This window comes from Mobula hypostoma, chromosome 10 (genome assembly GCF_963921235.1).
Source record: "Mobula hypostoma chromosome 10, sMobHyp1.1, whole genome shotgun sequence".
Classification (NCBI taxonomy): Eukaryota; Metazoa; Chordata; class Chondrichthyes; order Myliobatiformes; family Myliobatidae; genus Mobula; species Mobula hypostoma.
This window is the reverse complement of record NC_086106.1, coordinates 1,053,169-1,077,107: the sequence shown is the minus strand read 5'-3', so window position 1 is coordinate 1,077,107 and position 23,939 is coordinate 1,053,169. Positions and strand designations below refer to the sequence as shown.

Genomic DNA, 23,939 nt, shown 5'->3' with positions numbered 1-23,939 from the left:
TATTTATCGAGTAAGCCCTTCGAGCATGCCCACTACCCTCCTACCCCCAGCAACCTCAATTAACCCTAACCTAATTGTGGGACAATTTACAATGATCAATTATCCTACTTTAGACTGTGGGAAGAAACCGGAGCACCTTGGGTAACCCTAGCATTCCACAGGGAGGATGTATAGACACTGGAATTGAGCTCCGGAACTCCCTGAGCTGTAATAGTGTCGTGCTAACCGTTATGCTACCTTGGCGCCCATTTTAAGTCTGGGCTTGTGCAGGGAAAATAAAGAAACAATGTGTTCCCAAGTTCTGACATCTTTCTGTCTCTTAGAGAAAGATAACCTGCATTCAGCTTCTCTCAGACACTGAATTAATTTGTGCACTTTCTGGCTAATTAAATATAATTTCCCATTTAAACAGGCCTCGGTTAGGAGCCACTTCAAATCAAGTCGTTGGCATCGGCCTGCTCTACTTGCTGTTTTCATCAGTAGAGGGCGTCCTGAGAGTAACTGTGGTAAGAAATTATCGAGATAAACTGACTGGAATTTTTAATAGGCATTGGGAAGAGGACAGTAATTATAATGTGTGTGTGTGTGTGTGTGTACTTGTTAGTTAAGACTTTTTGTTTGACTAAGATTTTTAAATTAAACTTCACTCATTTTGTAATCCATTTCTCTAATTTGCATAAATTTGAATTCACACAGCTGTGCCTGCATAACCCGAAGCAGGCAATTCCTTCCACCCATAAATCAATATTTCTCTAATTTGACTATGTTGGTTGAATTCAACACTTTATACAATATTGCAATTTCAGGATAGCATATCATAAGAAAGTCAACAGTTTTGTCAAAGTATTTTGGTCAAGCCGTAGTGTGATTATTAACTGCCCACAGTGAATGGGAGTATGCAGTCTCATTTGATCTACCAGGAAGAATACTGGATCATTTATAAACTATCTAATCCCAGTACATCCCAATAGGTTCCCCTTCTCTGTTCTGCTTTCTCCTCATGCAGCTACAATTTGAAAGGTTATCTGCCACATCTAGAATCGAACAACGGAGATCCCAAGACCCACCCAGAGAACTGAATATTAATGAAAGCACAGTACTGTTCCTTTTGGCTAACTGTATAGTAACCTAAACTAACTTTGTCCTTCTTTAGGAGCAATCTTCGGCAGCCATGACCATCTGTGAGATTTCTCTTGCATTAATAGACTCCTGTATTGTTTGGTGGATATCCTTTTGTTTTCACCTCCCCTCCCTGAATTCCTTTCATTTAACTGGAGAATTTTGAGAAGTTTCTTGTTTGCTCTGAATCATTTACGGTTCACAATATAGTTTGTATGGCTCGTGATGAAATTTCTCCAACATTTTATCATGCAAAGTTAGATCCTCTAAATTCTGTCTGCTTAAAAATGAACTACCATTTGGGTTTGAAATTTTCAGCCAAGTTTAGGTGGAACAGATAGGAATCTTATACAGGATAGTAAACTATTAACTGGAAGTGGAGATGTACTAGGGTGCTGCCTGGATTGGAGAGCAGGTCTAAGGAGGAAAGGATAAGCAAGTTAGGGTTTTTCTCTTTGGAGTAAAGGAGGATGGGAGGTGATTTGATAGAGGTGTACAAGATGATAAGAGGCATGGATGCAGTGGATAGCCAAATACTTTTTCTCCCAGGGCAAATACAAAGGGGCATAACTTTAAGGTCTTGGCATCTTGCTGAAAAATGTTTTTATTATTCATGTGGATATGAGTAAATGCAGAAAATACTGCATTTATTAAGCACCTTCAATCAGACAAAACCTGTCTTGCTCTGAGCTACATTGACAAGCCAAGTTTGAAAAAAAAATAGGGGGTGGATTTATATCTTTGTACAGCTTTGCACAATTCATACTTGGGAGCTTGGATAACAGGTCTGCCACCAGCTTTTAGCATGACACTTTGAAGCTGCCAGACTCGTAAAAGTTCTTCAGATTCACTTTGTGCTTCAGGAAGGATAACAGATCATTCTGGTCTGTGTAGTTTTAGGCTTAACTGCTAACTATCCACTGATAAAGCCTCACAAGACAGAAGATTCTTGAAGCAATTAGTGATGGATAATGTTAGCCTTGCCAGTTATATTGCGTCCCATAAACAAATGAAGCATCTTGATGCATTAATGGGGTAATTGTGAGAAGCAGTTATGGAAGTGTGAGTAAGTGGCTGTAGTTAGAAAAGACCAATTTTCCATGCCACAGGCACATGGTCAAAGTTGACTTCTGGGAAAGCTGCAGCACAGGACTTGTTACCCCATCCATGAATTCTTGGTGTTTGCCATTGCTGAGAAACGTGAGTCTGTATTTGGATTTTCAATGCATTATATTTAATTCTAGGAAGAAGGGTGAAGGCAAATGTGCAGTACTTTCTTGAAAGTACAATTTATGGGAGAAATTCAGAGTTCAGCAGAGGAGGACAAAGGGCTTAATTAGGAAGGGGAAAAAAGATTATGAGAGAAAACTGGCAGAGAACATAAAAACGGACTGTAAAAGCTTTTATAGATATGTAAAAAGGAAAAGACTGATAAAGACAAATGTAGGTCCCCTGCAAACAGAAACAGGTGAATTGATTATGGGGAGCAAGGACATGGCAGACCAATTGAATAATTACTTTGGTTCTGTTTTCACTAAGGAGGACATAAATAATCTTCCAGAAATAGTAAGGGACAGAGGGTCCAGTGAGATGGGGGAACTGAGCGAAATACATGTTAGTAGGGAAGTGGTGTTAGGTAAATTGAAGGGATTGAAGGCAGATAAATCCCCAGGGCCAGATGGTCTGCATCCCAGAGTGCTTAAGGAAGTGGCCCAAGAAATAGTGGATGCATTAGTGATAATTTTTCAAAACTCGTTAGATTCTGGACTAGTTCCTGAGGATTGGAGGGTGGCTAATGTAACCCCACTTTTTAAAAAAGGAGGGAGAGAGAAACCGGGGAATTATAGGCCGGTTAGCCTAACGTCGGTGGTGGGGAAACTGCTGGAGTCAGTTATCAAGGATGTGATAACAGCACATTTGGAAAGCGGTGAAATGATCGGACAAAGTCAGCATGGATTTGTGAAAGGAAAATCATGTCTGACGAATCTCATAGAATTTTTTGAGGATGTAACTAGTAGAGTGAATAGGGGAGAACCAGTGGATGTGGTATATTTGGATTTTCAAAAGGCTTTTGACAAGGTCCCACACAGGAGATTAGTGTGCAAACTTAAAGCACACGGTATTGGGGGTAAGGTATTGGTGTGGGTGGAGAATTGGTTAGCAGACAGGAAGCAAAGAGTGGGAATAAACGGGACCTTTTCAGAATGGCAGGCAGTGACTAGTGGGGTACCGCAAGGCTCAGTGCTGGGACCCCAGTTGTTTACAATATATGTTAATGACTTGGATGAGGGAATTAAATGCAGCATCTCCAAGTTTGCGGATGACACAAAGCTGGGTGGCAGTGTTAGCAGTGAGGAGGATGCTAAGAGGATGCAGGGTGACTTGGATAGGTTGGGTGAGTGGGCAAACTCATGGCAGATGCAATTTAATGTGGATAAATGTGAAGTTATCCACTTTGGTGGCAAAAATAGGAAAACAGATTATTATCTGAATGGTGGCCGATTAGGAAAAGGGGAGGTGCAACGAGACCTGGGTGTCATTATACACCAGTCATTGAAAGTGGGCATGCAGGTACAGCAGGCGGTGAAAAAGGCGAACGGTATGCTGGCATTTATAGCGAGAGGATTCGAGTACAGGAGCAGGGAGGTACTACTGCAGTTGTACAAGGCCTTGGTGAGACCACACCTGGAGTATTGTGTGCAGTTTTGGTCCCCTAATCTGAGGAAAGACATCTTTGCCATAGAGGGAGTACAAAGAAGGTTCACCAGATTGATTCCTGGGATGGCAGGTCTTTCATATGAAGAAAGACTGGATGAACTGGGCTTGTACTCGTTGGAATTTAGAAGATTGAGGGGGGGATCTGATTGAAACGTATAAGATCCTAAAGGGATTGGACAGGCTAGATGCGGGAAGATTGTTCCCGATGTTGGGGAGGTCTAGAACGAGGGGTCACAGTTTGAGGATAGAGGGGAAGCCTTTTAGGACCGAGGTTAGGAAAAACTTCTTCACACAGAGAGTGGTGAATCTGTGGAATTCTCTGCCACAGCAAACTGTTGAGGCCAGTTCATTAGCTATGTTTAAAAGGAAGTTAGATATGGCCCTTGTGGCTACAGGGGTCAGGGGGTATGGAGGGAAGGCTGGGTTCTGAGTTGGATGATCAGCCATGATCATAATAAATGGCGGTGCAGGCTCGAAGGGCCGAATGGCCTACTCCTGCACCTATTTTCTATGTCTATGTCTATAAACTAGATCCTGTCTTTCTAGGTTTTTCAGACAGATGGACAGAAATAAGCAAAGCCATATCCCTCTGCCTCATTTGGGAATCTTAGTGATTGATTACACAGCATAGCCACCAATGTGTGGCCTTTAATAAGCTTTATTATGAGCATTCTGTTAATAGCCAGTAATAATTAATTAAATGGTTTACTTCCAAACACAGCAAAGTGGATGACTGCTGGGACAGTTTCATCAAAGATCCTGGCATTTCTCAAAGCACTGCTTGAGTACAATGAAATAATGATATCTTGTTGATATCTAAATGGTTGCGATGAAATTCCTACTCAACGTGTGTGCTTTTGTATTATATGTGATGCCATTCGGCTGCCTGCTCTTGTGTATTCTCTCCTGTCTTTCTGTCTCTTAGAATCAGGATGATGTAGTCCTGCTGGCTGCCATTCCTCTTGCTATACTCGATTCTTCACTCTGCTGGTGGATATCCTACCGACGCTTGACTAGTTTGTATTCACTGTGCGTGGAAAAGCCTTAAACACCGTCACATATCATTTGCAAATTTCAAATGTGCTATGTTTAAATTGTTAAAAATATTTCTTTTGTAATGGGAAAGCCTGTCTGCACGATGACAGACCCAAACACAAAGTATGTTTTTTGGGCAGTTTTATGGGTTATTTCAAACTCGTCCTCCTTAAAATCTTGTCAAGGAGCATCAGTTATTCAGTATTCTGTTAGAATACTCACTTCCTTTTTTGTTTCTATCTTCCGGATACAACTGAAGCAGTACTCCATTGTAATTGTGGCAAGTCTCAGTAAATAAATATGATACTTCACAATACTCCATTCTGATCAGATTGAAAACCCAAGTTGGCCAACAATAGTGAGCTGCCAGACCACGGCAAAGTGTTAAAATAAAAGCTTTTAACCCTGCCTTTAATTCTGCCTTGTATTTGAACTCGGTGTTGGAAGTTTTATTCCTGATTCCAGTTTAGCGCAGTCAGATGCTCCTCAAGAATACAAGGATATTCCTTTAGAACAGATGAGGAGGACCCTCTTTAGCCAGAGGGTGGTAAATCTCTGGAATTCATACAGGTGGTGCTGAGCTACACATTACAGGGACATTAATCATAGAAACAGTCTCAAAATAAAAAATGACCTTTTAAAGCAACCTGATTTTTGTCATGGTAGTCTAGTTCTTGCATCCCACATTGCATAAGCTGTTCAGAGATGGGCTCTGTGGTGTTAAGATACTTTGAAAATGGAGAAGGTTCTACTTCTGGGAATGAAAGAGTTACCATATGTACGAGGAATGTTTGATGGCTCAGGGTCTGTAGTCGTCGAAATTTAGAAGGGTGAGTGGGGAGCTCATTGAATCCTTTTGAATGTTGAAAGGCCTAGACGGTACACTCCAATGGTGGGGGAGTGTAGGATAAGAGGGCACAGCCTCAGGAGAGAGGGGCATCCATTTAAAACAGATGCGGAGAAATCTGTAGCCAAAGGGTGGTGAATTTGTGGAATTTGTTACCACATGCAGCTGGAGAGGCCAGGTCATAGGGTGAATTTAAGAGAGAGATTAATAGATTCTTAATTGGACACGGCATCGAAAGATTACAGGGAGAAGGCCAGGGAATGGGGCTGAGGAGAGGGAAAAAAGCATCAGCCATGATTGATTGGCAGAGCAGACTCAATAAGCCAAATGGCCTAATCCTGCTCCATATCTTATGGTATTAACTCCACATTCGTACAAATAAGTCTCAATCTGACTGTGGTGAAGAAGTTAGGTAATTCATCATAGACTCAAATGGTGTGTATAGGTATTTTGCGATATATCTCAACTTTTGGTTCACCATTTGATTAAGATAATATGGGAGAAGTAGACCATATTTTTAAGCATGAATTGTATCTTGTAAATCTTGCTTCCCTTCACCTTTTTTTGGAGATGCTATGTAAAAACTGTCCCTTTGAACAAATTTTGATTGCCTGTCTGTCGTAATATTGCTTTTTGACTCTTGCATCAGATGCTATTTTCTGAGGCTCTTTTGATGCACCTGGATTTCATGGGTGATTACATAGAAGCATAGAAACATAGAAAACCTACTGCACAATACTGGCCCTTCGGCCCACAAAATTGTGCTGAAAATGTCCTCATCTTTGAAATTACTAGGCTTACCCATAACCCTCTATTTTTCTGAACTCCATTTGCCTATCCAAAAGTCTCTTTAAAGATCCTATTGTATCCGCTTCCACCACCGTTGCTGGCAGCCCATTCCACGCACTCACCACTCTCTGCGTAAAAAAACTTACCCCTGATATCTCCTCTGTACCTACTCCCCAGCACCTTAAACCTTTGTCCTGCTGTGGCAACCATTTCAGCCCTGGGAAAAAGCCTCTGACTATTCACACGATCAATGCCTCTCATCATCTTATACACCTCTGTCAGGTCACCTCTCGTCCTCCATCGCTCCAAGGAGAAAAGGCTGAGTTCACTCAACCTGTTTTCATAAGGTATGCTCCCCAATCTGGGCAACATCATTGTAGATCTCCTCTGCACCCTTTCTACGGCTTCCACATCCTTACTGTAGTGAGGCGACCAGAACTGAGCACAGTACTCCAAGTGGGGTCTGACCAGGGTCCTATATAGCTGCAACATTACCTCTCGGCTCCTAAATTCAAGTCCACGATTAGTGAAGGCCAATAATTGATCGTCCTATGGACTCGGACCCCAAGATCCCTCTGATCCTCCACACTGTCAAGAGTCTTACCATTAATACTATATTCTGCCATCATATTTGACTTACCAAAATGAACCACCTCACACTTATCTGGGTTGAACTCCATATGCCACTTCTCAGCCCAGTTTTGCATCCTATCAATGTCCCGCTGTAACCTCTGACAGCCCTCCACACTATCCACAACACCTCCAACCTTTGTGTCATCAGCAAACTTACTAACCCATCCCTCCACTTCCTCATCCAGGTCATTTATAAAAATCACGAAGAGTAACGGTCCCAGAACAGATTCCTGAGGCACACCACTTGTCACCGACCTCCTTGCAGAATATGACCCGTCTACAACCACTTTTTGCCTTCTGTGGGCAAGCCAGTTCTGGATCCACAAAGCAATGTCCCCTTGGATCCGATGCCTCCTTACTTTCTCAATAAGCCTTGCATGGGGTACTTTATTAAATGCCTTGCTGAAATCCATATACACTACATCTACTGCTCTTCCTTCGTCAATGTGTTTAGTCACATCCTCAAAAAATTCAGTCAGGCTCGTAAGGCATGACCTGCCTTTGACAAAGCCATGCTGACTATTCTTAATCATATTATGCCTCTCCAAATGTTCATAAATCCTGCCTCTCAGTATCTTCTCCATCAACTTACCAACCACTGAAGTAAGACTGATTAGTTGTGTTTGTTTTAAAGCAACTACTAAAGCCAAGACAGATGTGGAATATTATTAAGTAAATCAAGTATTAGTGACACTTCCCATTTAAGAATCAAATTTATACATCATCCAAGCAGTTGTCATGTGCCCCTCATCAGGTTCTCAATTTTTTTCCTCTAGGTTTAATCTTTACGAGAGTTTAGTCAAAGTATTGCTTACTATTGTATGTAATGCCTATGGCTTTTCTGATAAGTGCTCTCCATGTAATGGTGAGATGTCTGCATGTTTCAGAAATACTAATCTCATGTAAAGCTAATAAATGGAAATCATTTTCAAACAAATTGCTGCTATCATGATGAAATCATACATGATTTTCCTCCAAATCCATCTGTCTTTATGTCAATACCTGTATCTTTTAATATTTTCTTGTATTCTGTCAATCTAATTCTCTTAAATCTTGTAATTTGTAACAAAACTTGTTTGTTGTAAAGTGTAACCCAAAGAACTATTTGGTGGCCAAAATGATGTAGGCTTTACCCTCATGGTATGTTGCCTCCCAGGTACCAGGATAGTGTCCTCAGCATTTTTAAGTGGGAAGGTGAACAGCCAGAGGCCATGGTCATAGTTCAACGACATGGGTAGAATGAGTGACAGGGTTCTGCACAGGGAGTTCAGGGAGTTAAGTGGTAAGTTATAGGGCATGGCCACCAGGATTGTGATTTTAGGATTGCTACATGTGCTAGTGAGGTCAGAACTAAGAAGGTTATCCAATTTAGTACATGGCTAAGAGTTTAGTGTAGGAGGGAGGGCATGAGACTTTTGGATCACTGAACTCTCTTCCAGGGAAGGTGGGACCTGTACAAAAGGGGCAGTTTGCACCTGAACTGGAGAGGGACTAATATCCTAGTGGGAAGGTTTGTTCATGCTTTACGGTGGGGTTCAAACTAGAGTTGCAGGGGAATAGGAACTAGAGTGCCAGAACAGTAAGTGGAGAGGTTGTGGAGGCAGATGTTGGTAAGACCTCAGACAGAGTCAGGAATTAAAAGCAACATACATCAAAGTTGCTGGTGAACGCAGCAGGCCAGGCAGCATCTATAGGAAGAGGCGCAGTCGACAGTTTCAGGCCAAGACCCTTCGTCAGGACTAACTGAAGGAAGAGTGAGTAAGGGATTTGAAAGCTGGAGGGGGAGGGGGAGATGCAAAAAAAAAAAACGCTCACCACTCTGCGTAAAAAACTTACCCGACATCTCCTCTGTACCTGCTTCCAAGCACCTTTAAACTATGCCCTCTCGTGCTTGCCATTTCAGCCCTGGGAAAAAGCTTCTGACTATCCACATGATCAATGCCTCTCATTATCTTGTATACCTCTATCAGGTCACTTCTCATCCTCTTTCACTCCAAGGAGAGAAGTCCAAGTTCACTCAACCTATTCTCATAAGGTATGCCCCCCCCAATCCAGAAAACATCCTTGCAAATCTCCTCTGCACCCCTTCTATGGTTTCCACATCCTTCCTGTAGTGAGACGACCAGAACTGAGCACAGTACTCCAAGTGAGGTCTGGTCAGGGTCCTATATAGCTGCAACTCTTAAACTCAATCCCACGGTTGAAGAACGCCAATGCACTGTATGCCTTCTTAGCCACAGAGTCAACCTGCATAGCAGCTTTGAGTGTCCTATGGACTCAGACCCCAAGATCCCTCTGATCCTTCATACTGCCAAGAGTCTTACCATTAATGCTATATTCCTCTGTCATACCAAAATGAACCACCTCACACTTACCTGGGTTGAACTCCATCTGCCACTTCTCAACCCACTTTTACATCCTATCAATGTCCCGCTCTAACCTCTGACAACCCTCCACACTATCCACAACACCCCCAACCTTTGTGCCATCAGCAGATGTACTAACCCATCCCTCCACTTCCTCATCCAGGTCATTTATAAAAATCACAGAGTAAGGGTCCCAGAACAGATTCCTGAGGCACACCACTGGTCACCGACCTCCATATAGAATATGACCCATCTACAAACACTCTTTGCCTTCTGTGGGCAAGCCAGTTCTGGATCCACAAAGCAATGTCCCCTTGGATCCCATGTCTCCTTACCTTCTCAATAAGCCTTGCATGGGGTACCTTATCAAATGCCTTGCTGAAATCCATATACACTACATCTACGGTTCTACCTTCATCAGTGTGTTTAGTCATATCCTCAAAAAATTCAATCAGTCTCATAAGGCACAACCTCCCTTTGACAAAGTCATGCTGACTATTCCTAATCATATTATGCCTCTCCAAATGTTCATAAATCCTGCCTCTCAGGATCTTCTCCATCAACTTACCAGCCACTTAAAGGCTTAAAGGAGGCTAAAAGAAGGCATGAAGTTGCTCTAGCAGACCAGGTGAAGGAGAATCCAAAAGAATTCTGCAAGTATGTTAAGAGCAAAAGAATTGCTAGGAGACCAAAGTGGCAATCTGTTTGTAGCCAAAACAGATGGGGGAGATCTTAAATACACTCTTTGCATCTGTACTTACTCGGGAGAAAGATACAAAGTCTATAGAAGTGAGGCAAAGCAACATCAGCTTCATGAACCCTCTACAGATTAGAGGTGGTGCTTGCTACACTGAGACAGATCAGGGTGGTTAAATCCCCAGGGCCTGACAAGGTGTTCCATCAGACTTTACGGGAGGCAAGAGCAGAAATTGCCAGGGCCCTAGCAGAGATATTTAAAACATCCTTAGCGACAGGAAAGGTACCAGAGGATTGGAGGATAGCCGATGTTGCGTTTTTTAAAAAGGCTCTAAACAGAAACCAGGAAACTATAGGCTGGTGAGTCTGACACCAGTTGTTGGTAAGTTATTGGAAGGTATTCTGAGGGACCAGATGTATAAGTGTTTAGATAGACTTGGACTGATTAAGCCTAGTCAGCATGGCTTTGTGCATGGGAGGTCATGTCTAACCAATCTTAAAGAGTTTTGCGGAAGTTACCAGGAAAGTGGATGAAGGCAAAGCAGTGGATGTTGTCTACATAGACTCCAGCAAGGCATTTAACGAAGTCCCACATGGGAGGCTGGTCAAGAAGGTTCAGTCACTGGGTATTCAGGATATGAGGTAGTAAATTGAATTAGACATTGGCTTTGTGGGAGAAACCAGAGAGTGGTCATAGAGGGTTGCCTCTGACAGGAGACCTGTGACTAGTGGCGTGCCGCAGGGAGGGGTGCTGAGTCAGTTGTTGTTTGTAATCTATAATCAATAATCTGGATAATAACGTGGTTAACTGGATCAGCAGACTTACAGATGACACCAATATTGGGGGTGTAGTGGACAGTGAGGAAAGCCATCGTGGCTTGCAAAGGGATCTACATCAGCTAGAAAAATGAGATGAAGATGGCAGATGGAATTTAAGACAAGTGCAAGGTTTGCTCTTCGGTAGGTCTTACACAGTGAGCGTTAGGGCACTGAGGAGTGCGGTAGAACAAAGGGATCTAGGAATACAGGTCCATAATTCATTGTCAGTGGTGTCACAGGTAGATAAGGTCGTAAAGAAAACTTTTGGCACATTGCCTTTCATAAATCAATATATTGAGTACAGAAGTTGGGATGTGTATTGTGTGCAGTTTTGGACATCTACCTACAGGAAAGATATGAATAAGGTTGAAAAAGTACAGAGAAAATTTACAAGGATTTGCTGGGTCTGGAGAACCTGAGTTATAAACAAAGAATGAATAGATTAGGACTGTATTCTTTAGAATGTAGAAGATTGAGAGATTTGATAGAAGTGTACAAAATTGAGGGGTTTCAACAGGGTAAATGCAAGCAGGCTTTTTCCACTGAGGTTGAGTGGATCTACAATCAGAGGTCATGGCTTAAAGGTGAGAAGTTTAAGGGGAATATGAGGGGAAACTTATTCACTCAGAGGTTCGTGAGTATGTGGAATGTGCTGCCAGCATGGGTGGTCCGTGCAAGCTCGATAGAGAAGTTTGGCTAGGTATGTTGATAGTAGGGATGCCAAGGGCTATGGTCCTGGTGCAGGTCGATCAGAGTAGGCAATTTAAATGGTTGTCAGCATGGACTGGATGGGCCGAAGGGCCTGTTTGTGCTGTACTTCTGACTCGTCTCCTATTCTTAAAACTGGTCATCAGTAATCTTGTAGTGGACTTACCTCTCTCCATTTCTGATTCTAACTTCTGGTGTGAAAGTGGTGCTTTCTGCAGGGACTTTATATCACTAGCAAGGTTCACCAGCATTATCATACAGCACTTCCATTCCATTCCAACCATTAACTACCCATTTCTACCAATCCTACACTCCCTCTGTTTTTATTCTTCCTTTAACTCAATTCTACCAGAAGCCAATTCATCAGGAGCAATTCAATGGGCAAATAACATTCTAGCTTGCACGTATTAGGGACATGGGAGGAATACAGAGCTACCTGGAAGATCTCCATGTGGTCACAGGGAGAATACACAAACTCCACACAGACAGGACCAGAGGCAGTGGCTCTAGTAACTTTGCAGCTGTGTGGAATCCTCCTGATCCACTGGCAGGATAAACAGATGTATATATCAAATCAAATCGTTTAATTATCATTCGCCCATTCATGGATACAACTGAACGGGACAACGTTCCTCTGGGGCCAAGATGCAAACCATTCAAAATAGCGAGCAAAGAAGCATATTCACTCAAAAAAAAACGTGTATAGTCCCCAAGCCCCTGAGCGACAATGTCTGGCAATCAATGGTACAGTCTCCTTACAGTGTACAAACACACACAATCTAGCCTGTCACTCCACACTTGAACACGGGAGGGCAGCACCAGGAGAGGCTAGAGGCCAGCTGAGCACAGACACTTCTGCATCTTTCTACCTGGTCTGCAGCAGCAGGTAAGCAGAGGCTTGAGGCCCAGTGCTCGCTTCAACTGAGGCTACACAGCTGCCATGTCATCTGTCCCTCCACCAGACAAGGGTGACAGGCCTGCAGCAACATACTGTACATTATCACTGTCCAACCGGGCCTTGAGATCGCAAGTGAAATGTCCGAGACAAATCTCTCACGGTTATACTGCACCAACTCCAATGGTTCTGGGTAGCAGGCAGCAACACGGTCTGCAGCCGGGTCAGCTCCTCTGACATCCCGGCAGGCTCCAATATCCCGACCAACCTTTCCTCCTTTCCTAGATTAACATCTACATCTGTGAGCCCCTAACTACAGTCAACTGTGATAGTGAGATCATGTCATTCTTGCACTTCACACCAGATTCCTAAACCAATGGTACTCTGATCCCAAATACAGTATTGATCACCAGGAGCACAAAGGAGAAAGGTAACATTGCCACCATCTTGTAAGGCGAGAATTCCCAAAACGGAGAAGTAGACTGAAAATTTTGAGTCTCTTCACTGGGCTGAGCAGAAGCCAGGTGTAAATGAGGGAGGGTAAATATATCACATACCAAATTACCCACCTGTTCAAGCAGTCAAACAGCCACTGTTGAAGAGTTTGAGGGTACTGTGTTGGCTTCACCAGAAATTTCAGAACACACAGAACCAGGAAACTGCTTAAGGAGAGAAAAGTGAAGCTAAACCTCTGGGGCTCTTACGCAAATCCTCAGCAGATCGATTTTCCATTCTGTATTTTGCAGTTCTCTCTGCACCCCAATGTATATTTTTTTTACTACTTGCTATGTGTACTATGTTTGGTTAAGAGCTGATTATAATTTGGTATATTAACCTGTTCCTGTGTGCATGAGGGGCACCCTAGCCAGAGAATGTTAATTGCTTTTTGAAACAAGTCATTTCCTTGACCCCTTGCACATCTTCGTCAGTCTGTCTCAGACAATGAAGCAGCTGAAACTCCGAAGAACTCTGGTGAAAGTCTCGCTGTACCGGCACTTCACAAATACGTTAATATTTGCTGTTTTTGGTGAGTCCAACATTGTTCAGTGGGGAATAAAAACAATGTTTATTGATGCGCATTAAATTTCAGCAATGCCTTATTTGTGTTTGCGGTTCCAGCATTCTTTCTCTTGCTGGCATCAGTCCAATGGTTGGTGTTAATTTTGGATCATGCTGTTTGTTATTTTAATTGAAAAGGTAAGATTTGTATTTAAGATGTAATAAGGATTCTGAAATGACGGTATCTGGCAGAGTGACCTTATTGCTGTCTTCTAGCTAAAATTTGGAAGAGGTGAAAGCAAGCCAGGGGTTCCCCTCCTGATCAAAATCCAGTAGCTCCAACTGGAATTATTGAACATTGACAATCTGTGCAGTGAAAGTCAAACCACAATGAATCACTCAAAACAGTGTGTGTTAAATGAGAGCTTTAGAATCCATAGAATAGCAGCTGCCTTAGATCAACCCCTTCCTGTCAAATGGTGCCACTGACTTCTTGCAATGGTTTCTTCAGACTTTACGTAAGGAACTTTCCTCGCACTGGGAAAAGTGACCATTCTTTTCACCAGAGATTTAGAAATCTTGACCAATGCTACTTTAGTTGGTACAGCATTTAATATCAGCAATTTAGGTTTTTACTGGCTAAACACATTGATGGAGGTAGAGCAGTAGATGTAGTGTGTATGGATTTTAGCAAGGCATTTGATAAGGTACCCCATGCAAGGCTTATTGAGAAATTTAAGGAGGCATGGGATCCAAGGGGACATTGCGTTGTGGATCCAGAACTGGCTTGCCACAGAAGGCAAAGAGTAGTTGTAGACAGGTCATATTCTGCATGGAGGTTGGTGACCAGTGGTGTGCCTCAGGGATCTGTTCTGGGACCCCTACTCTTTGTGATTTTTATAAATGACCTGGCTGAGGAAGTGGAGGGATGGTTTAGTAAGTTTGCTGATGAGCAAAAGGTTGAGGATGTTACAGATAGTGTGGAGGGTTGTCAGAGGTTAGAGCAGGATATTGATAGGATGCAAAACTGGGCTTAGAAGTGGCAGGTGGAGTTCAACCCAGATAAGTGTGAAGTGGTTCATTTTGGTAGATCAAATATGATGCAGGTTGACTGTGGTTAAGAAGGTATACAGTGCATTGGCCTTCATCAACCGTGGGATTGAGTTTAAGAGCCAAGAGGTAATGTTGCAGCTGTATAGGACACTGATCAGACCCCACTTGGAGTACTGTGCTTAATTCTGGTCGCCTCACTACAGGAAGGACGTGGAAACCATAGAAAGGGTGCAGAGGAGACTTACAAGGATGTTGCCTGGATTGGGGAGCATGCCTTGTGAAAATAGGTTGAGTGAACTCAGCCTTTTCTCCTTGGAGAGACGAAGGATGAGAGGTTACCTGATAGAGGTATACAAAATAATGAGAGACATTGATCATGTGGATAGTCAGAGGCTTTTTCCCAGGGCTGAAATGGCAAGCACGAGAGGGCATAGTTTAAAGGTGCTTGGAAGCAGGTACAGAGGAGATGTCGGGTAAGTTTTTTACGCAGAGTGGTGAGCGTGTGGAATGGGCTGGCAGCGGCAGTGGTGGTGGTGGATACGGTAGGGTCTTTTAAGGGACTCCTGGATAGGTACATGGAGCTTAGAAAAATAGAGGGCTATGGGTAAGCCTAGGTAGTTCTAAGGTAAGGACATGTTTGGCACAGCTTTGTGGGTGGAAGGGCCTGTATTGTGCTGTAGGTTTTCTATGTTTCTAATGGTTCTGTTTAACGAAGGTACGAGTCCTTAATACAGTAGCCACTTTATTCGGTAACGTATACATGTTCGTTAATGCAGATATTAATTAGCTAATCACAGGCCAGCAACTCAATGCATAAAAGCATGCAGACATAGTCAAGAGGTTCAGTTGTTGTTTAGACCAAACATCAGAATGGGGAAGAAATGTGATCCAAGTGACTTTAACCATGGAATAATTGTTGGTGCCAGGTGGGGTGGTTTGAGTATTGGGATTTTCACGCACAGCAGTCTCTAGAGTTTACAGAGAGTGGTCTGAAAAACAAAAAAAAATCTAGTGAGCAGCAGTTCCATAGGTAAAAATGCCTTGTTAATGAGAGAAGTCAGAAGAGAATGGCCAGGCTGGGTCAAGCAGTGACAGGAAGGCGACAGTAACTCAAACAGCCACACGTTGCAACAGGGGTGTTCAGAAGAGCATCTCTGAACGCACAACACATAGAACCTTGAAATATTGGGCTGCAGCAGCAAAAGACCACAGCAGGTTTCTCTCCTGTGCCAAATAAAGTGGCCACTGCGTGCATCAGATCTCATGAATTAGGTATTGTGCAGTTTGTTCGTTTTTTCTCGTGTTGAAGAGGCACTTCAAGCATCAAGTAATCCCTCCTAGTTGGGAGCAGGGGAGTAGTTACTTTCCTAGCAATGAACACACCGTCATACTGTGTTGTCTCATGCTCTTGCATTAGTATACCCTTTGTGGCCAGGTTCACAGATCCATTATGGTCTTATTTAGGATAGTCACAGACATGTCACCCAGTCCCTTAGTTAATGTTTGGATCTGCCTTGACAATAAATGATTATTCTGATCTAACTAGTTATTTATTTATTGAGATACAATGCTGAATAGACCCTTCCGGCCTTTTGAGCCCTACCATCTAGATTTATCCCCAGCCTACTAATAAAATGATTTACAATGAGCTTTGGGCTGTGGGAAGAAACCAGAGCACTCACAAGTAACCAATGCATTCCACGGGGAGGACGTACGGACTCCTTACAGATGATACCAGAATTGAACTCTGAACTCCAATGCCCCGAGCTGTAATAGCGTTGTGCTAAAGGCCACACTTCTGTGGATTATCCTTGGATTGGCCAGAGGTTAAAATGTACTTCTCACTCCTTTGTTGGTGTTAACATCCTGATTGTTAACTGCCTCTGAGAGAGAGACTAGACTTTGACCCTTGCAAGATCCCAGTGTCCTGAAGGGCAAGATAAGTTATTAGAAGGTTGGTTGTGGGTAGCCCGTATGACCACTTGATACGTGATCAAGGTAGTGCTTTGAAAGGTGAAGTTCAGAATTGGGGTAGGTGAAGGGACAGAGCATCTGCTTTTAATATTAACTTTCACTCCAAGGTTGATTTAGTGTTTTCAGTGTCAGTTTTTGATGTCTTGCTTATTGCAGAATGAATTTTCTTGACAAAAGTGTTTGTGTTTCTTCCTCAGCTTCAGTGATTTTTGTCATCTGGGTGACGATGACATTCAGACTTGCAGCCTGTCAGTCGGTGAGTGAAAATTGCAATCTGATACTCTGTTTCTCCAATGCTTCCAATTATTTGGCAGAGGAAGGAACACCAAATCACTTATGCAAAGTAAATTTTTCTGTTGTGACACGCCCAAACAGCTGGAATTCAAACTGTTGCACCCAACTTCATAAAAGAATTTGTTTCTGAAAGGCTTGTATAAGCCATGACTGGTTATGTAATACTTCTGTTTTTCAGTCACGCTGTCCCTGGCCCCACCACCTCTCTCCTTACACATAACTGAACTTAATTCTCTGGAGAATTTCAAGCTTGAGAGAGCTTATTTATGTGCTGGTCCCCTTTAGTTGATAAAGCTATGGAATAGAGAAAATAGAACAGTACATTATAAGAACAGGTACTTCAGCCCACCATGATGCCAATCTAACGCCATCAGCCTGCACAGAGTTGGTATCTTTCTATTCCCTGTCTGTTCATGTGACTCTCAATGCTTCTTAAACATTGCATCATCTGCTTCTAAAGATTTAAAAAATTGGTGGTAATTGTCACACGTAAAATAAAAACATAATGAAATACATTGTTTGCATCACATCAAATCATACTGGACAGGCCACAAGTGTCACCAAGCTCTGGCACCAGTATATCACTAACCCTAACTCAGTCTTTAGAATGTGGGAGGAAACCTGAGCACACGGTGGAAACATACGCAGTCACGGGATGGTACAAACTCCTTACAGGCAGCGATAGGAATTGAACCACAATCACTGATCTCTGTAAACTCCCTAGGCCTCCTGTCCCATGATCCTCTCATATCCCTTTTGCCAATCAACTGTCCAGCTCTTGGCTCCATCCCTCCCCCTCCTGTCTTCTCCTATCATTTCAGATCTCCCCCTCCCCTTCCCACTTTAAAATCTCTTACTACTCTTCTTTCAGTTAGTCCTGACGAAGGGCCTCGGCCTGAAACGTCAGCTGTACCTCTTCCTATAGATGCTGCCTGGCCTGCTGCGTTCACCAGCAACTTTTATGTGTGTTGCTTGAAATTCCTTGTGTTTGTGTAATTGATTTACTCGTTATTTTTTTTCTCTCTGCTAGATTATGTATTGCATTGAACTGCTGCTGCTACATTAACAAATTTCACGTCACATGCTGGTGATAATAAACCTGATTCTGAATGATGTAGGAGCTTTAGTTCAAAACTATTTTAATATATAGCTCCTTGTGAAACACCATATGTCACAGACCTCCATCAGAAATGCCCCTCCACCACTACACTCTATCTTCTATGACTAAATCAGTTGTTTCCAGTTACTGTGGAACCCTGTGACATAAATCTTCTGGACCAGCCTACCATGTCAAATGCCTTACTGAAGTCCATGGCAATAGCATCCACTGTCTTAACATCTTCACTTTCTTTATATAAAAAAAACTCAATCATATTCGTGAGCTATGTCCTCCTGTGCACATCCATGCCGATTTCCCCTTAGTCCATGTTTTTCCAAATACAAGTAAATCACGTTTTCTGAGGTGTATGGGTTCAAACTCAAGTTTGGAACTGAGTACATAAAAAGGGCATGAACACAACACCTTACACATCCTTTCCAAAACATTACAACCAGTGGTGTATTTCTGAAACATAGGGTCACATGAAGCCATGGGAACAGGTGATGGATGGTTGTATGACCAGCTGGTGCATATCACAAGTCCTGGTTATGTGACCACTAATGCCAGGTAGACAATCTCGGAAAAGTATTGATAATGGCTGGAGTCACCTGTCTTGTAAAAACACTGCCCAGATGAAGGCAATGGCAAACCACTTCTGTGGAAAACATTGCCAAGAACAATTATGGTCATAGACCATGATCTTCCACATCATATGACAGAGCACATAATGATGATGAGTCACTGAGGTTATCAGTCCACACAGCACATTTCAACAAGTAGTGTTGAAGTAATATTGGCAAGACAACACTGATATGGCTTCCATTCAAATTTAGCATGATATTTCACGTAAACCAAGAGATGCAGTAAGATAGTAGTTGTAACGAATCATTTCAGGGACAGCATCTTCAGTAGTGTTATACTCCTTCCATGTGTCAGACTGAGTTTTTGTGCTCAAGTCTCACGTCCCGTGTGGAAAGTGCTAGCTTCCAACGTGAGCAGTGTGAAACAGAGGGCATCATCCTTTGAGGTGGCATTCCTCGGAACAAGGTAGCTCCACGGCCTGTTTCTTCATTTAGATCTTGGGTTACCTGAAACTACATTCCTCAATGCCTTGCCTCAGAATTCTTCCATCTCAGCTTAAATGTTTATAGTTAATCAACAAACCTCTCACCATCTGCTGTTCTTACCAATACTACCCAACAGCCATCAGGCTCCTGAACCAGTGTGGCTATCTTCACTCACCTCAAATCTCCCTATCTGCTATACCCACCATTACTACCCAACAACCATCAGGCTCCTGAACCAGTGTGGCTATCTTCACTCACCTCAAATCTCTCTATCTGCTATTCCCACCATTACTACCCTATGACCATCAGTTTCCTGAACCAGTGTGGATAATTTCACTCTCTTCAACACTGAACTGATTCCATAGCTTATATAAACTCGTACTCTTGATATTATTTGTTTATTTTTCATTATTTGTCCAATGTGTCTTTCACATTGGTTGTTTGTCAGCCTTTTATGTATAGTTTTTCATAACTTCTATTTTATTTATTTTCCTGTAAATCCCCAGAAAATGAATCTCAAAATGGAGACATATACGTACTTGGGTAATAAATTTACTTTGAACTTTGAATCTGCTAGTCTCTCTGCCCACTTCGGGATGTGTTTTCCAGATGCCTTTATGTGAAGAAATGCTTCCTGATATTAACTCTGCCTGATGTTAGAAAAAGCAGAGCCATTGGAAGAGAAGGTGTTCTTTCATTGTGACTGTCATTCCTCTTAAGCAGTACCATCAAAGATATAAGCTAGCTGGTTATTCATCTCTGTGGTACCTATGGTGCTTATTGTGTGCAGAGTAGTTCTCTTACATTTGCTAAGTGCTTCTAATGTTTTAAGACTTTTCGCTATATAAATGCCTGTCTCTTTTTTGCCCCAGGATTGGCGGGAACGGTGGATAGAGGATGCATTTTGGCATTTTCTTTTCTCGGTTTTGCTGCTTGTAATAATGTTCTTGTGGAGACCATCTGCAAATAACCAGAGGTAAGTTTTGTGGTGTTAGTACAGTTTAGTATTGACATTGGCATATTGAGTACCAATGTCAAAGAGTTCATTTTATTGTCACATACAAAAGTACACGTCCAGATGCAAAGCACATGGCATTGGAGGCACAACATTCTCAAGGAAAACATAAATTCTGCATAAACTATACAAGAAAGAATGCAATTAGAATCTTAAAAGTCCATTGTAGTGCAGTAGTCATAGTGTTACTATGCTGAGGTAGTGATTAGGGTTGTGTCAGTTAGTTAAGGAAGCAAGTGGTCAGAAGATAGTTATGACATGGGACTCTGTACCACCTGCCCCAAGTTAACATAGCCTCGCTGGTGGGGATCTTTAGATCTTGCCTTTTTGAGGCAGCACCTCGTGAAGATGCGTTTGATAGTGGGGTGGAATGTGCCTGTGATGTGTTGAGCTGGATCCACTACTCTCTGACTCTGTGGTTTCTTGTCAATCAGTGAACTAATGGTAGGGTGTTGGAGGGGTTGAGGATCTCATTCCAGCACAATTAACTGTGCAGTCAGAATCCTGTGTGGCTTCAAGTTCTTTCCTCAAATTTGTTTCCAGTGGTTCACCAGTCCTACAGCCAAGTTCCACATAACTCTGCAGAGATATAGAGCCTCTGCTCAAATGTATGCTTATTGAAAACGTCTATCACGATTTGAAGTGGTAGCCTGAGGAAGGTACTCAATGAAAATGTTCAGAGGTTGAAAGAGTACAGAGAAAATTTACAAGGATGCTGCCGGGACTGGAGGACCTGAGTTAGAAGGAAAGATTGAATAGGTTAGGACTTTATTAGAAACATAGAGAAGCCTACAACACAATACAGGCCTTTCAGCCCACAATACTGTGCCGAACATGTACTTACTTTAGAAATTACCTCAGGTTACCCATAGCCCTCTATTTTTCTAAGCTCCATGCTCATATCCAGGAGTCTCGAAAAAGACCCTATTGTATCCACATTTACCATTGTTGCCGGCAGCCCATTCCACGCACTCACTACTCTGTGTTTGAAAAAGACTTGCCCCGACATCTTCTCTGTACCTAATTCCAAGCACCTTAAAACTGTGTCCTCTCATGTTAGTCATATCAACCCTGGGAAAAAGCCTCTGACTATCCACACGGTCAATGCATCTCATCATATTATACACCTGTATCAGGTCACCTCTCATCCTCTGTTGCTCCAAGGAGAAAAGGCCAAGTTCACTCAACCTATTCTCATAAGGCATGCTCCCCAATCCAGGCAACATCCTTGTAAATCTCCTCTGCACCCTTTTTATAGTTTCCACATCCTTCCTGTAGTGAGGTGACCAGAACTGAGCACAGTACTCCAAGTGGGGTCTGACCAGGGTCCTATAGAGCTACAACTTTACCTCTCAGCTCTTTAAACTCAATCCCACAGTTGAAGAAGGCCAATGCACTGTATGCCTTCTTAACCACACGGTCAACGTGCACAGCAGCTTTGAGTGTCCTGTGGACTCAGACCCCATGATCCCTCTGATCCTCCACACTACCAAGAGTCTTACCGTTAATACTATATTCTGCCATCATATCTGACCTACCAAAATGAACCACCTCACACTTATCTGGGTTGAACTCCATCTGCCGCTTCTCAGCCCAGTTTTGCATCCTATCAATGCCCTGCTGTAATCTCTTGACAGCCCTCCACACTATCCACAACACCCCCAACTTTTGTGTCATCAGCAAATTTACTAACCCACCCCTCCACTTCCTCAAATCATGAAGAGAAGGGGTCCCAGAACAGATTCCTGAGGCACACCACTGGTCACCAAATTCAAAGGTTCAAAGGTCAAATTTAATGTCAGAGAAATGTATACAATGTATGCTTTTTCTTTGCAAACATCCACACTGCAAACTGAGAAGTGCAGACAGTTAAATGTGAGAACTCCAAAGTCCCCCCCCCAGCTCCTCCCTCCCACACATAAGCGGCAGCAAGCAACAATCCCCCCTCCCCCCACCAGCCGAAAAAAACCGCGCACTGGTACCATCACCAAGACGAAGCATGTGCTTAGCAATAGCAAAGACACAGACCAAAGTTACCCCAAAAGTTTTGCATTTCATCCGAAATTCGACAAACCACAGGTTCTCTCTCTCCCTAACGAGGGAGAGGGAAGTGTCCCCCCCATTTGCACAGCGAGCGGGAGACATAACAACAACCCGCTGGTTTACGATCTTAAAAGTCCGTTTCTTCGCTTTTTTTGAAGTCTGTGTGTGAAGATTGCAAAGACCTCAGGTCTTTGGGCCCACGGTTAAAGATATTCCACCCTTCCCAAAGATACACAAGTCTCCTGCCGTGACACCAACCCTCGATCGGCCCGTTTCCAGAGCCCCAAGATCTTAGGCTTACAGACATGATTGAGATTCTCAGACCAAACCCTTTGCATGTCGAATAGCAGCCAGTCATGGAACCCCGAGAACGGGTCCCATTCCCGCAAAGAACCGAAACCTGCGTGTAACTCCAGGTCAGGGTCTTCAAAAAAACCCTGAAAGGGAAAAATAAAGATATTAAGGATAGAAGTAGAGCTGTTTCCGAAGATGCAAGCAGAGGAGTCGCTGTTAGGTGCTGTCATCCCTCCTAAACTCCATGCAGAATATGACCCATCTACAACCATTCTTTGCCTTCAGTATGCAACCCAGTTCTGGATCCACAAAGCAAGGTCCCCTTGGATCCCATGCCTCCTTACTTTCTCAATAAGCCTTGCATGGGGTATGTTATGAAATACCTTGCTGAAATCCATAAACGCTACATCTACTGCTCTACCTTCATCAATGTGTTTAGTCACATCCTCAAAAAATTCAATCAGGCTCGTAAGGCACAACACACATCAAATTTGCTGGTGAACACAGCAGGCCAGGCAGCATCTCTAAGAAGAGGTACAGTCGACGTTTCAGGCCGAGACCCTTCGTCAGGACTAACGGAAGGAAGAGCTAGTAAGAGATTTGAAAGTGGGAGGGGGAGATCCAAAATGATAGGAGAAGACAGGAGGGGGAGGGATGGAGACAAGACCTGGACAGGTGATTGGCAAAAGGGATATGAGAGGATCATGGGACAGGAGGCCCAGGGAGAAGGAAAAGGGGGAGGGGGGGAAAACCCAGAGGATGGGTAAGGGGTATAGTCAGAGGGTCAGAGGGAGAAAAAGGAGAGAGAGAATATGTGTGTATATAAATAAATAACGGATGGGGTATGAGGGGGAGATGGGGCATTAGCGGAAGTTAAAGAAGTCAATGTTCATGCCATCAGGTTGGAGGCTGCCTAGACGGAATATAATATAAGGCACAACCTGCCTTTGACAAAACCATGCTGACTGTTGCTAATCATATTATGCCTCTCCAAATGTTCATAAATCCTGCCTCTCAGGATCTTTTCCATTAGCTTACCAACCACTGAAATAGGACTCACTGGTCTATAATTTCCTCGGATATCTCTACTCCCTTTCTTGAATAAGGGAACAACATCTGCAACCCTCCAATCTGTCGGAACCTCTCCCGTCCCCATTGATGATGCAAAGATCATTGCCAGAGGCTCAGCAATCTCCTCCCTCACTTCCCACAGTAGCCTGGGGTATATCTCATCCGGTCCCAGTGAGTTATCCAATTTGATGCTTTCCAAAAGCTCTGGCACATCCTGTTTCTTAATCTCTATATGCTCAAGCTTTTCAATCCACTGTAAGTCATCTCGACAATCGCCAAGGTCCTTTTCCGTAGTGAATACTGACGCAAAGCATTCATTAAGTACCTCCGCTACCTCCTCCAGTTCCATTCACACTTTTCCACTGTCACACTTGATTGGTGCTATTCTCTCACGCCTTATCCTCT

At 43.1% G+C, this 23,939-nt stretch overlaps 1 protein-coding gene across 2 annotated transcripts in view; it reads left to right on the top strand.

The window, feature by feature from the left end:
- The window catches only part of zgc:162698 (Transmembrane protein 87A-like), a 72,949-nt gene that overhangs the window by 32,592 nt on the left and 16,418 nt on the right, over positions 1 to 23,939 (top strand). Inside the window, exons 12-16 of one of the 2 annotated variants that reach the window (XM_063059868.1) lie at positions 413 to 506; positions 4,763 to 4,833; positions 13,546 to 13,652; positions 16,849 to 16,907; positions 19,984 to 20,087. In XM_063059868.1, the coding sequence (XP_062915938.1) occupies positions 413 to 506; positions 4,763 to 4,833; positions 13,546 to 13,652; positions 16,849 to 16,907; positions 19,984 to 20,087 (435 nt within the window). Of the gene's footprint in view, positions 1 to 412; positions 507 to 1,153; positions 1,228 to 4,762; positions 4,834 to 13,545; positions 13,653 to 16,848; positions 16,908 to 19,983; positions 20,088 to 23,939 lie in introns of both variants that reach the window. The other variant, XM_063059867.1, reaches the window with a different exon arrangement.